Here is a 12,823-nt window from a genome sequence, read left to right as displayed (position 1 = left end):
GTGGCAGTGGACACGGGCCCTGGGGGGCTCTGAGGGCGGGCCCGCTGTGCAATCCCCTCGGCGCCTTCCCGCCCTCGGCCGAGCCGCGGCTGAGGCCTGAGGAGGGTCCGCCCGCCCCGCCGAGCCCCCTCAGCGCCGCCGGATCCTCCTCCATCCCCGGGGCTCCTCATCCCCGCAGGGCCCCTCAGCGGCCGACTCTGCCCATCCGTCCCTCAGGATCCCGCTAAGTGCAACGCGTCCCTCCTGGCATTGCTCAGGCCCCCTGTCCCCTCAGCGTCTTGGTCACCCCATCCCCTCAGGTCCTGCTAAATCCTCAGGGCCTGGCTGGCTCCCCCTGTCCCCTCAGGCACCACTAAATCCACCCTGACCCATCCTTTAAGGATCCCGCCAAATCCCCCCTGCCTGCCCTCTGAGGGTTCTGCTAAATCCTTTCATTCCCTCAGTGCTCTCAGGGTTCTCCCATTCCCTCAGCGCCCAGCTGGGTGATCCCAGCCTTTCTGGATCCCACTAAATCCTCACATCCCCCCAATATCTGCCTGGGTGCCCTGTCCCCTCTGATCCCATAAATCCTCTCATCCCCATCAGTGCCTGGTTGTGTCCCCCCATCCCCTCAGATCCGACTAAATTCCTCCTTCCCCCACAGCAGCCGACTGGGTCCCCCATCCCCTCAGATTCCATTAAATCCCTAATTCCACTTGGGGCCCCAGCACCCATCTCCTGTTGCAAGGGGAAGAGCTCAGGGAATTTTGTCAGGGCTGCCCTGAGACCTTTTGCCAGGCACCATGTTCTACGTCCATTTGCTCATCAACAAGCGGGGACCACTGGCCAAAATCTGGCTGGCTGCTCACTGGGAGAAGAAGCTGACCAAGGCACACATCTTTGAGTGCAATTTAGAGGCCACCGTCCAAAAAATCCTTTCCCCAAAGGTAGGCTGTGGCATGGGGAGGGATCTCCTGCAGAGTCCTGGGGTGGAGCTGTTGGTCTCTTGTAGAGAACTCTGTTATTTCTGTGTAATATTTTAATGGTTTTGCCAAAAATACTAACTCCTGAACAACATTTTTTAAAATTTCAATCCTCACAGTTTGCTATAGCTCTGCGAACCTCTGGACACTTACTCCTGGGGGTGGTGCGGATTTACAACAGGAAAGTAAAGTACCTCTTGGCAGACTGCAATGAAGCTCTGACCAAAATGAAGACAGCCTTTCGTCCAGGTATACACAAAATTCAGCATTTTTTCATCCGTGTCCTCTCATTTTAAAAGTTAATTTTCGGATATTTCTGTTAAATACACATTACTGACCCCAAAAGAAACTGACCATACTATCACCTACTGCTGGTCTGGCTTAATTTACTGCCATTTCAGATCTTTGACTACCTTAACAGAAGCAGTATCTTAAGTGGGCTTACAAGAAGATGCTAGATTTAAGCCTCCATTGCTGAATAATTAATTTTAATTTCTGATGACACCAACAACATGTCTAACAGTGTCAGTGCCAGACCTGACAGTGTGTTTTGAGCTCTAGCCATGTAGACAGGGAGAAGGGAGCTGAGATGACTGGAGCCTTTTCCAACAGGCTCTGTATTTGTCATACTTAGGCAATAAATGGGAGGCACTGTTGTCTAAAAAAAAGCCTGAGAACAGCAGTGTCTACTGCCGGTTTTAATGTGCTTTGTGACCTGGTCTGTTTGCAAAATAGTCAATAATTACTCTGCATTATTCTCAAGGATATGATCTCAGAATTACGGAATCACAGAACCATTTAGGCTGGAAAAGCCCTTCAAAACCCAGTCCAACTGTTCACCCAGCACTGCCAAGGCCACCACTAAGCCATGTCCCCAAATACCACATGTCTTTCAAATCCCTCCAGGGATGGTGACTCCAGCATTACCCTGGGCAGCCTGTGCCAGGGCTTGAAAACCCTTTTAATGAAGAAATTTTCCCTTAATATGCCAGTGAAATCTGCCAGCCACAACTGGTGGCTATTTTGGAGAGAGATCCTACAGCAACTTGGAGGGCACCACACAGCTCAAGAGCACACAACAGTCACCACTGCTGCAACAGAGACTTTATTTACCTAGAGAAAAGGGGGGAGAAGAATCTCAGCAGAAGTGGTAAAATGCTGAAAAGGGCTGTTCAGGGATGCTGTGAAATCTGCATCAACAGAAATAGACAAAAGTGATCTGACTTTGAAATTAACCCTGTTCTGAGCAAAAGGCTGGATTGGATGACCTTGAGAAATCCCTCCTCTTGTCAATTTTCCCAAGATTCTCTGATTCCCAAGTAATTGGGAGTCTGAGTACATAATTATTTGCTGCTGGAGAACAGTGTTATGGAGGCAGAGCAGAGGAAAGGAAAACACAGTGGTTTATTTGCAGTGCTGTGAAAGACTCTGGGCTAGACATCAGCTGGGAGAACCTTCCAGGGACTTAAAGCAGCTGCTCACCAACACGAGTACTTACATATTTCAGGTCCTGTTGCAGCAGACTCTTTTGTATTTGTCTGTAAAAAATAGATCATCTTAAGGACATGGAAACTGAAATTTCACTTTTGGGTGCCTAAGCTGTACCATTCTGTGATTTAGAATGGATGCAGCCCCTCCTGACAGGTTTATGGGCTTATTATACCTACTTGGGAGACAGCACTACTTTTATTTTATTGATACTTATTTTGTTGTCTGTTTATTTCAGGCCTTCTTGACCTTCCAGAAGAGAACTTTGAGGCTGCTTATCAGTCCATTACATTACCTGAAGAATTTCATGATTTTGAAGCACCACTACCAGATGTAAAGTAAATGCCTCCCCAGTTTTTATTCATTCTTTTAGAATTTCCAGAAGTAAAAGCTATACACTTGCTGTTATCTGATTGAGACTCAGATTGAGTTGTTTTGATTTAATAACTGAATTCTCCTAAATTCTGAGCTCTACAGCCACAGGCATTGTGCTTTGGTAGTTTTCCTCAGTCCTTTAATCAACAGACCTTCACAATGGAATAATGTCTTGAACTTAGACTTCAGGATTTTAAATTGTCTGCGTGAAGGATGCAAACAGCTTTCTGAACCCCAAGAGAAGAGATAAAAATTAGTATTAATCCTGAAAGATGTGGCCAGTAACCACACAGTGTGGCACTGTTCCACTGGGTAGCTTCATTTTGTTTCTGCTCCACTGCTCTTTGGGGCTGGGGTGTTTTATCAGCAATAGTCAGCCTGGCTCCTGAGAAAAAGCCAGCACATTTCTTAGGCTTTTTTGACACAAAGCAGCACTAATGTAGAAAACTGATAAAAACCAGGAGGCTAAGTCATGTTTCTGATGGCTCTAGTGCCTCAAAGGTCCAGGACAGGAGATTTCCACTGAGGGTTGCTCTGTACCTCCTCATAAATATGGTTTGATGTGATCAGTAAGGGTTTATTATTTTGTAAGTACAGCTGCAATATAATACACTTTATTCAAGTGCCTCAGTGTGCTGACTCTGTAAAGGTGCCTTTTCTCTCTGCCCAAAGAGTTGTGTAATTTGATTTAAAAGATGTTTTGCTAATTAGTTGCCTTCTGACAAGGGTCTGGTAGGTACCAGGGCTTGGATGGGAACAAAATCACAAAGGCCCAAGTTTAGTGGCAAAAGGGAGTGGAGAAATATGGGGATAAAATTGTGATAAAATGCCAGGATTGAAGGCTGTGTAGAACCAAGTTTTCACATTCCAGCTGAATGCTCAATGAGTTTCAGTTCACTCTCTATTCTTATAATGTTTTTTTCATCAGGGCCATTGATGTTGCTGAACATTTTACCTTGAATCAGAGCAGAGCTGAAGAAATCACACTTACAGAGGATTATGAAAGCAGTATACTTCTCTGTGATAGAAACTTTGGTGAGAGTAGTTGAGAGTAGAAGAATTTCATAAGGGGAAATGTGTTTTATGTGAAACTTTTATGTGAGCCCTTTCCATGTGTGAAAAAGCTGTGATTAAAGGTCCATTTGTTTCATGCTTTTGCTGATTGGTCTATCATGCTGTCTTAGGTTTAAAATTTTGTGTAAGCAATATAATCTGGTGTCAGAGACTGAGAACCAAATATTTCCTGCTTTTACTAAATTAGCTAACATTGTTTATTCTTTATTCCATTTGAGGTATGGGGTGTCTTGTAACCTTTTAAAAATTACTTGAAAAATTAGGAAATTGATACATCTGAGTTTACAAAACTCACACAGATGTGGGATCAGGAATTGTGTGTTCCCTCAGATGAAGAAGCAGAAGCCCTGAGGAGACGGAGCTTCTTTGAGGGCAGTGTCCTGACGAGCAGTAACAGTCTGGTGGCAGATCCCAACTCAGCCAGCACCAGTGGAGACAAATCTGTGCTGCATGAAGATGTTTACTGCTTCCAGGATGACCATTTTGGGGATGAGGAGGATGCTGCAGATATGATTGGTAGGGTTTGCCACAGGCAAAGAGAATTGGTTCCTTTCCAAGTATTTTCATTCTTACAGGAAAACAGTCAAGAGAGCAGCAAAGCGATTGTTGTCAAACATAAATTCTGTGTTAGCTGTTGTTTCCATACATGTATTTTTACTACTTGTCACTAAGTCTATGATCACTTAGACACTGCCAAGTCAAATTGGTTTAAAGGCTGTATTTCATTATTTTAGAATTAAAGGCATTAAATGTATGCTTAATGTTTAATGATTCATTTCTGTTTTCAAAGGTGAAATAGTGCAGCACTTTTTATCCTTACTGTTGTAATAACAAAGGCAGCAAAGTAGTTTCTGGATCATTATGGCTTAGAGCATTTATGTAAACCTTACAGATTGATACCTGTTAACACTATTAAGGCCATATTAAAAAAAAAAAAGGGTGGAAATCTCAAACTTGGGACTAATCCCCTCCTTTGTGTGCTGCTGCAGACAGCCACACCACTGCCAGCCATCTGCAGAAGCTGAGCTTGCTTTCTTTGCAGAGTATTAACCTTGACTAACATTAGGCTGTATCAGACTGTATCATGACTACTAAGGCTTAGAATGATTAAAACTATGTGCTTTGTATTTAAGAAATCTTGTTGAGGGATGAGCAAAATGTCCTAGATAAAGACATTCTTGACGAGGAGGAAGCACGTCCTTTGTCACAAGATCTGCCAGAGAACAGCACAGCCAGTGAGTTTGCAGTGTCTGCTCCATCTCACATAAACCCTCTGTTCCTCTGTTAATGCCTAATGTCACTCACATTCAGCTTTTTGTATCCTTGTGCCTTTTTCCTTTCTTCATTTATTTTGCTGCTTTTTTTTCCCCCTAAACTGCTTCATCCACCATTTTAGGATCATTTTATTTGATTTAGGGATTCCAAATTTGTAACTTCACATTGCTTAGAAACACCTTCATGTGACATCCTGTTGGATATGCTGTTGGTTCACCCTGCTGCTCACAGCATGATGTCCCTTTTGAGGGGGAAAGAAACCCAAATAAGGCTGTCCTGTAACAGTGAACTTTCCTAGTGAGAGCTTAAAAGATCTTTTCCAACAGAAACAATTCTGTGCTTCTATTTCTGGCTTCATATTTCTGCAACAAATGACACTTAAGTAGCTCATAAATGTGCTGTTAATCTACTTTTGGTTTGATGCTGATGAAAGAAATTAAGCTTTGATAACTATTTCTGAGAAATTTTTGCTATCTTAAATCCTTACTCCCCCATCAGAGTGTTAGTTTAAAACAAAGAATTCTGGAACAGCTTTAAAGGGATAGAGTGGCTCTTGCCTCTCCTTGCTCTGTTGCTGGTGCTGCTTGTTATTTTCTGTTGACAGAGGTGTCCCCACTGCCATGCACTTGCCTGGAACTGGAAACAGATAGGGATTGAAACTAAACACATTTGCCCCTGAACACTTTTTGTTGTGTGGATTTTTCTCCAGATCTGTCTCTGCTATGGCCTGGTCATTCTGGGATCAGTGAAGGGAAGTGTAGAGCATTCAGAGTATGAGAAGGAACTGGTGAACATAAGGGAGATTATAAACAAAAACACAGTTTCCTATTTCTTGCTGGTTTTGTCTGGTAGCATTCTCTGTCGTGTGATTGAGAAATTAGTCCATATTGTAATTTTTCTTTGTTATTAATTTGGGTTATTTGCTGGGTTTTCTTGCAGTTGAGTCCAACTGTGCAGACACCACTGTTAAGGATGGAAATCCCACAATGAATGAGACAATCCTTTTGTTCCAGGAAGAAGGGTTTGTGCTTGAGCCAGTTGATGATGCAGGTCAGAAGTTGATCTGTTTCTGATAAATGTTTGCATTAACTAGTTTTGGTTTGCTTTTTAGTAGTGAAAATATTTGCAATAAAGATTATTCCCACCTTAGATTTCATCTGCTCCTGCAGTCAGAGTTCATTTTTACAGTAAATATTATACAAACCCAGTGTCAGGTTATTTATCCTAGCTTCCCAAATTTCTACTTGCAGTTTTTTCCATGTACAAGTCAAGTTTTGTTGCTCTTCAGCTCTGGTAGCATTGCAAGCTTGGCCTTGGGGGTGGTACTGAAGATTCACCTGAAAAACTTTAATTGTCAGTCAAACATCAATGACTTTTATATTTAAAATCACAATCCTAAAACTTTCAAGCCTTTGGAAAACATTGGTTTGTGAACTTTTAACAAGATCCAAGTGAAGAGTATTACATTTCCTCTGCAGAGGAAATCTAACTGTCCCCTATCACATTGGTGGCTGTTTATGAATAAGCAAGCTCATATTGACAGCGATATTTACAATATGGGAATTTTCTGGCCTGCCCAAATAATATCCAGGAAGTTATGACTATATAACTAATCTGTGCCTTTCTTTTGTGTTTACATCTTGATTAAATTGGTAAAGGATTAAACTGACAAATACAGATATTAATTATGAGGTAATGAAACCTCTTGAGTGCATCAGCAGTTCCTGGAGCACTTAACTTCCTGATGGATTAAAGCTTATTCAGTCTTGTTGCTCTCTTGTGTGTTTTCATTATGTTGTCCTGTACCCAGCTGTTTATTAAAAGAATCATTTGTCTTCCACAATTAAACATAAGGGAATTTCCAATAAAAGAGTACAAAGAGTGAAAACTTCATAGAAACTTTTGAAGGACTGGCCTGTGCACTTGTGCTTTGATTTTCAAGTCCAGGCAGTGTTCAGAAGGTCGGCAGCCAGGTTGATTCACTGGGCTTTTTTTGTGTGCCTAATGTCCTAGGAATAGACCTTAAGAGTTGTTATTAATACTTGCTTTATGTAGCTGTCACCCCGAGGAAGAAAAAACAAAGAAAGAGGAAGCTGCTGGTGGATGTAGAGAAGGAGCTCAGCTGCCAAACCATTTACAAGCAGCTCTCCAACTCCTCTGACCTCCTGGCCACGCTGGACCTCGCTCCCCCCACCAAGAAAACGATGATGTGGAAGGAGTGGGGAGGTGTGGATAAACTCCTGTCCCATTCTTCACAGCCTATGATTCATGCTCAGCTGCAAAAGGTAAACATCAGTTCCTTGTGGGGTCTGTGCCATGTGTAGGTTCCAGGATTGTTGCAGAGCTGGGATCTGAGTGAGAGAGTTTTGCAGACTCTGATCTGAAGCTGGAGCTGGCTGCAGGTGTGCCCTGAGCATTGCTGAGCAGTTCAGGTCAGCAGACACCTGATGGTTTGCACCCTCACCACTAATTGTTTCATCATCTGTGGGGTCACAGCCTTAACCTTCTGCACTCCAACAAGAGAAAAATTACAAAAGGAACAAGAGAGCTGACGTTTCATTTCACACACTGGCACCTGACTGATCTTATACTGAGACACAACTTTTTACTCCTCTGTCCATTTTTTTAATACTTTCTCCTTTGTTGTATTGTTTCCTGGTTTATTTCCTCTTTGGAATCAATTTGAGTTATCTTTTGTTTATATTTACTTTAAAGGTACATCAGACATTAGTAGTAGAATATTGCTGATGGATTTGGAAGGGTTCACTGCAGCAGTGCAGCTTCACCACTTAGAGTCCAGCTGCAGAATTACAACTTGCTCTTTAAGAAGATGAAAACTGCAGATGTTTCTTTCTTTCATCCTTCCCTACTGGCTGGCTTTAAAAAAATGATTCAAGCTGCTCCTAAGATGTTTTTTTTCATGGAATTCATGTCAGAGCTGCAGAAAGCTATTGCTTAAAAACAAACAAAAAATTGCAGATTTTCAGAGTGACCTAATTCAAATACTGAAATTCTGGGTTGCAGTCATTAACATACAGCTCATATTCATATTTTGTGTTGATGTTTGTAAATAATCTGACATTATATTCTGAAAGCAAACAAAAAATAATTATTTTCAGTTGTTTGAAAAATGCTTCAAGACTGACAGATTTAAGATGAGAGCAAATGGAATACAGAGGATGTCTGAAATGAAAGAAATGAGAAAAGAGCAAGATACTACAGGTAATATTTTAATTCTGTTGTGCAGAATTAGGTGTTAAAGAGTATTTTCTATTCTACATAGTGTTTGAGAGACACAAGAGGTGTTGTTGTGCAGTATTACAGAAATTACTACTTTGCTGTTCTTTTGTTTCTTAGAAATTAAATGAAATCCAAGTTTTTTTCTTCCTTGTGGCATAAGAAGATATTTTTTTTCTCTAATTATCTCTGAAACTACAGATTTGAGTAATGTTGCTTGTGGGGTTTTTTCAATATAATTGAAAAAAATTAGCTTCCCACTTGTCCTAAGCTTAATCAAAGTTCTATCCAAAATTCCAAATTAATGTAAAAAGTTCTACTTGTATCTGGAAGATATGTTTGGTTAATATCAGGCAAGAAGAAATGTTCCATTTTAGATCTTCTGAGAAGGATGTATCCACTTTCATTCCTTTGCTCTGCTGGGAACCTAACCTGTCTCAAAAATTAATTAACAAACCCACCTCCTGTGAGTCCATAAAGGTCAACTTTCAGAAAAGGAAAACCTGCCTTAGAAGGTTCTTCTTCCATGATTCTGTTGGGAATGATGTTTCTTCAATATTTGCTTATTCTGGCTCTTCCTCTCAAAGACTGTGAACTTGTGTGTGATTTTTGATTTTCAGAGGGTTTTTTTAAGGATGGTGATTCACAGTAATTTCCTCTTCAACCTTGGTTTTCTGTTAATACAGAGATGCTGCCAGTAGAAGAGCCAAGTTACCTGCAGGAGCCAGCTCATTCCGAGACTGGGAGAAAAATTAGAAATGATTCCTTTATGTTGACATCACAGAATGACAGAAATGAAACCAATGAGAACTGTGGTGAAATTATAGTGAGCAGTTTTCCTCAGTTTTAGAGACCTAAGTGTGCCTATTGCTTCCACTTTTTGCTAAGATTCCATTTAAAATATGTTAAGAAATTAATAATGTCTGGAAATGATGCTAAAAACAGTCAAGAGAGCATTAAGTAGCTTGTGTGATGAAAGTTTATTTATAATTTGGTGAACTCCCACAATGAATGAATGGTTAATTAAAATGTTTATTAATCAGCATAGATTACAGTTTAATCACTAAGTATACACGAGAGCTTAATATTAAATATGAAATACTGTACTGAAGAGACAAATATAATCTTTATAAAGGATAAAACTTACATTTTGTGTGTCATATTGAGGAAATACTTAAGCAATATCTCCTTCATCTTCACTTCTGCTAAAGGGCATTCTTTAGAGAATATGAGGCTCATTAGTGTTGAAAAGTGATGAAATTGGAGCTAATGGCAGCAGAAAATGTGTGCTCCATGCCTGAACTCTGCCCATAGGTTTAGATTCATCTGTAGATAAATCCTACACAAGGTACTTCCCTGTATCAGGAAAGACATTGCAGAAATAGCAGCTATTAACTTCTTTTGAAAAACTTAATTACAATAAATTCTTTGAGAAGTGTGTAAAGAGAATTGCACTGTGTGCATAAATAGCCAGGCATGGTGATTGTCTTCTTCATGTTCACAGGAGGATGGAGCAGCTTTCTCTGAGAGCTCGAGAAATTCCCTGGTCCAGGAGGTTGAAGCACAGCAGGTGAAGGTGCCAGAGGTGTGTGTCCTAAGCTGATGGCCTTGGCTTGTTTCAGGAGAGAACCCTGTTTCTTAAAAAAAAAAAAAAAATAGCATTGTGAACTTCCAGGGAGTTTTGCTTCCTGTGAGAAGGAAATAATTTCAATTCAACCCTGCTGGTTCTGAGGATGTTCAGGTACTCTGAAACCAGGGCAGTCAGCTGCAAGCTTCAGAGGTTAAACCCAAAATCCCAAGTCAAATATTTGAATATCTCTTTAAGCTCCTGGCCAGTGCAAATCCTGTCAGAATTCCAGTGCCACAGAGCAGTACCTGGCTGTGGAGCTGCCTCACTGGGACCATGTCCATGCTGCACCTGAGCTGTCTCTGAGCACAAAGCACACAGGTCCCATTCTTTGTTTCACCCAGCCTTGTGTGAGCACAGAGGTGCCAGAGGCTCCAGATTCCCTGAGTTTTGCCATCCAGCTCCATCTGGATTTTCAGCCAGCCTGGAACTCCTGTCCTTTTTCTTGTGGTGTGTGATTTTTTTACAAACCCTGACTAACTTTCTGTTTACTTCCTCTCAAGGAGCAAACAACAACAGGGAAAGACAATGAAGAAATAAGATGGGGCAAAAGAACTCTTCGGTTACAAAAAACCTTACAGGTACCAGTGCTGGATTTTGTTATTAGATACCGAAAGCTGGTGTTGATTTCAGCTGAACCATGTTAGAAAAGCTCTTCCTTCTACTGTCTATTCTGTCTCCCTTTCTCACTTGCAGCATGTGCTTTTTTTTGGTATTTCTGTGGAAAATCAGGATTCTGGGTGCTCAGTGTGTGGTGTTCCTTTCCACAGATGCTGGAATTACTAGAATTTTCTGAATGCTCTTTTTTTTGAACATATTTCAAAGGTTCTGTGCAAATAGTAAATAAATATTTACCCCTAGGTACAGCCTTTAAAAAACAAGAGATAACTGATCCCAAAGAACTGCTCAAGCATATTTATTGTTATCAGTCACAAAGCATGATAGAAGCACTCCACTGGTGTAATGGAATTCTGTGGAATTGTAGGTTTTAGTGACACACAGAAGTACCAACACTATTATGGCACTAAAATGTTAGGAATCACTTCTATAAACACAGATGGAAGATAGCCAGAGAGGTTGTGGACTCCCCATCTCTGGAAGTGTTCACGGCCAGGTTGGATGGGGCTTGGAACAACCCTATCTAGTTTGAGATATTGAGGGTGGGGGAGTGAGATGGTCTTTAAGGTCCCTTCCAACCCAAACCAGTATGTGCTTCCATGATTCTATGGAGATGGGATCCCATTTGAGCCATTCAGGCAGAGATATTCCCTCTGTGCTTTGCTCTCTGTTTGGACCCCATGGGCTGCAGTTTTACTGGTGCAGAAGCTGCCCTGACTGATTTCTCATTTCCCTCACACAGCAACTGAAGAGATCAGGAGTGTCTTCCTTCAGTTTCCGGGAGCTCTGCCGGAGAAACAGCCGGAAAGAAGCTGCAGCCACATTTTACATCTTCCTGGTGCTGAAGAAGCAGCAGGTCCTCCAGCTGCAGCAGCCCAAGCCCTTTGCTGACCTCACGGCCACTGCTGGGCCCATGTTTGACAAGATCAGATAAACTGATCAAAATACAGCTTAGGTTGCATTTCCCTGCAAATTGTTTTTCTGGGAAAAGGATGGAATGTCTTGTCAAGCTGTGGGAGATGAGCAGAGCTCCCTGCCCTCTACACCACCCAGCCATGGCTGGTGCAGGGGTCCTGCTCCAGGTGATCACTACAGGGCTTACTATTAATATTTATAGTTACATAATGAGTTACATGATAGCTAGACAATATGTCAATAAAATACCACTAAAATATATATTCTACACAAGAGATTTACATTGTGAAGGATTTTATAAAAGTCCTCAAAGGAAATTTATAAAAATCCTCAAAGGAATTTCATAAAACCTTTCTCAGAGACTACCTTTGGAGCTTAAATTATTTTTACAAGGCTTGTGTCTGTTAATTGTCTAATACCATCAGTAAGAGTTATCTGTTTACTCTCTGTAGCAAAAAATTTTAGACTATTTAAAATTGTTACTGTCAAAGAATGTTCAATATTTCATATCTTAAGATCTAGCAGGGTACTGTCTCCAGTGTTGCTTTTGTGTGTTCAGGCAGAGGTTACACTGGCCCTAGAAGAGTCCAGAAGCTGCAGCCAGAAATTGTATTTCCTAGAAACCCTGCATTGTCTGATTTCACAGAGCTTTTTAACTTATTAACACCTTTATTCATGTGTAGACCTATTTAAAAATGGATGTTAACTGAAATATTATTAGTTCTTTGCATTTCTATCTAATTTAGGATAAATTTTATCCCTTTTACTGTCATTTTCTGAAGCTCTTGGTTTCCAGCTGCCCCCCACCTGGAGGAGGAATGGTTGTGCCCCACTCAGCTGCTTTGGTGACATCACTGTTCCTTGATGTGGAATCAATAAAAATCAGAAAATGTTTCCTTTGCTTGTTGTTGTTTCTTCTGAAGGATCAAATCCTATGGGTTCATCTCAGGGTCAGGGACTTGGTGATTTTACTTTAAATGGGAAAGGATGGGTGATGCTGTCACCTGACTTCAGCTGTTCACTCACCTCAGTGACACCCTGTTTGTCTGTGCCCACTGATGTGTGTGCTTCCTATCCCACAGGATTTGGGGTGCTTTGGTTTTGAGGGTCTGTTCAAGGGAGTAAAAAGGCTTTAAAAGAGGTGAAGCCCCAGTGTGGGGCATGGGGTGGCCACTGGCTGTGGGGGTGTTCCAGCTGAGTGTCCTTTCTGAACAGGAATATTTGATTACATAAGTATTGGGCCTGTGCTGCT

The 12,823-nt window shown here is 41.4% G+C and overlaps 1 protein-coding gene across 1 annotated transcript; it reads left to right on the top strand.

Annotated features, from left to right (window-relative positions):
* The first annotated feature begins 767 nt into the window (after window positions 1-767).
* On the top strand, window positions 768-12,426 carry RAD21L1 (RAD21 cohesin complex component like 1). Its single transcript, XM_058035967.1, has 13 exons — window positions 768-926; window positions 1,082-1,211; window positions 2,689-2,788; window positions 3,754-3,860; window positions 4,230-4,415; window positions 5,033-5,134; window positions 6,114-6,224; window positions 7,230-7,459; window positions 8,294-8,396; window positions 9,098-9,237; window positions 9,916-9,996; window positions 10,542-10,619; window positions 11,399-12,426. Exons 1-13 carry the CDS (start codon window positions 783-785, stop codon window positions 11,588-11,590), a joined length of 1,704 nt encoding a protein of 567 aa, XP_057891950.1. The 5' UTR covers window positions 768-782; the 3' UTR covers window positions 11,591-12,426.
* Window positions 12,427-12,823: the final 397 nt, after the last annotated feature.

Source organism: Melospiza georgiana, chromosome 17 (assembly GCF_028018845.1).
Source record: "Melospiza georgiana isolate bMelGeo1 chromosome 17, bMelGeo1.pri, whole genome shotgun sequence".
NCBI lineage: Eukaryota > Metazoa > Chordata > Aves > Passeriformes > Passerellidae > Melospiza > Melospiza georgiana.
Note: the sequence above shows the minus strand (reverse complement) of the source record. Positions and strands in the feature narration are given on the sequence as shown.

Excerpts from the sequence above, each read along its gene's own strand:
- RAD21L1 (XM_058035967.1), top strand. The coding sequence starts at position 783 with ATGTTCTACGTCCATTTGCTCATCAACAAGCGGGGACCACTGGCCAAA. Across the intron at positions 2,789-3,753 it reads GCACCACTACCAGATGTAAA|GGCCATTGATGTTGCTGAAC; the intron begins GTAAATGCCTCC and ends TTTTTTCATCAG. Across the intron at positions 7,460-8,293 it reads TTCATGCTCAGCTGCAAAAG|TTGTTTGAAAAATGCTTCAA; the intron begins GTAAACATCAGT and ends AATTATTTTCAG.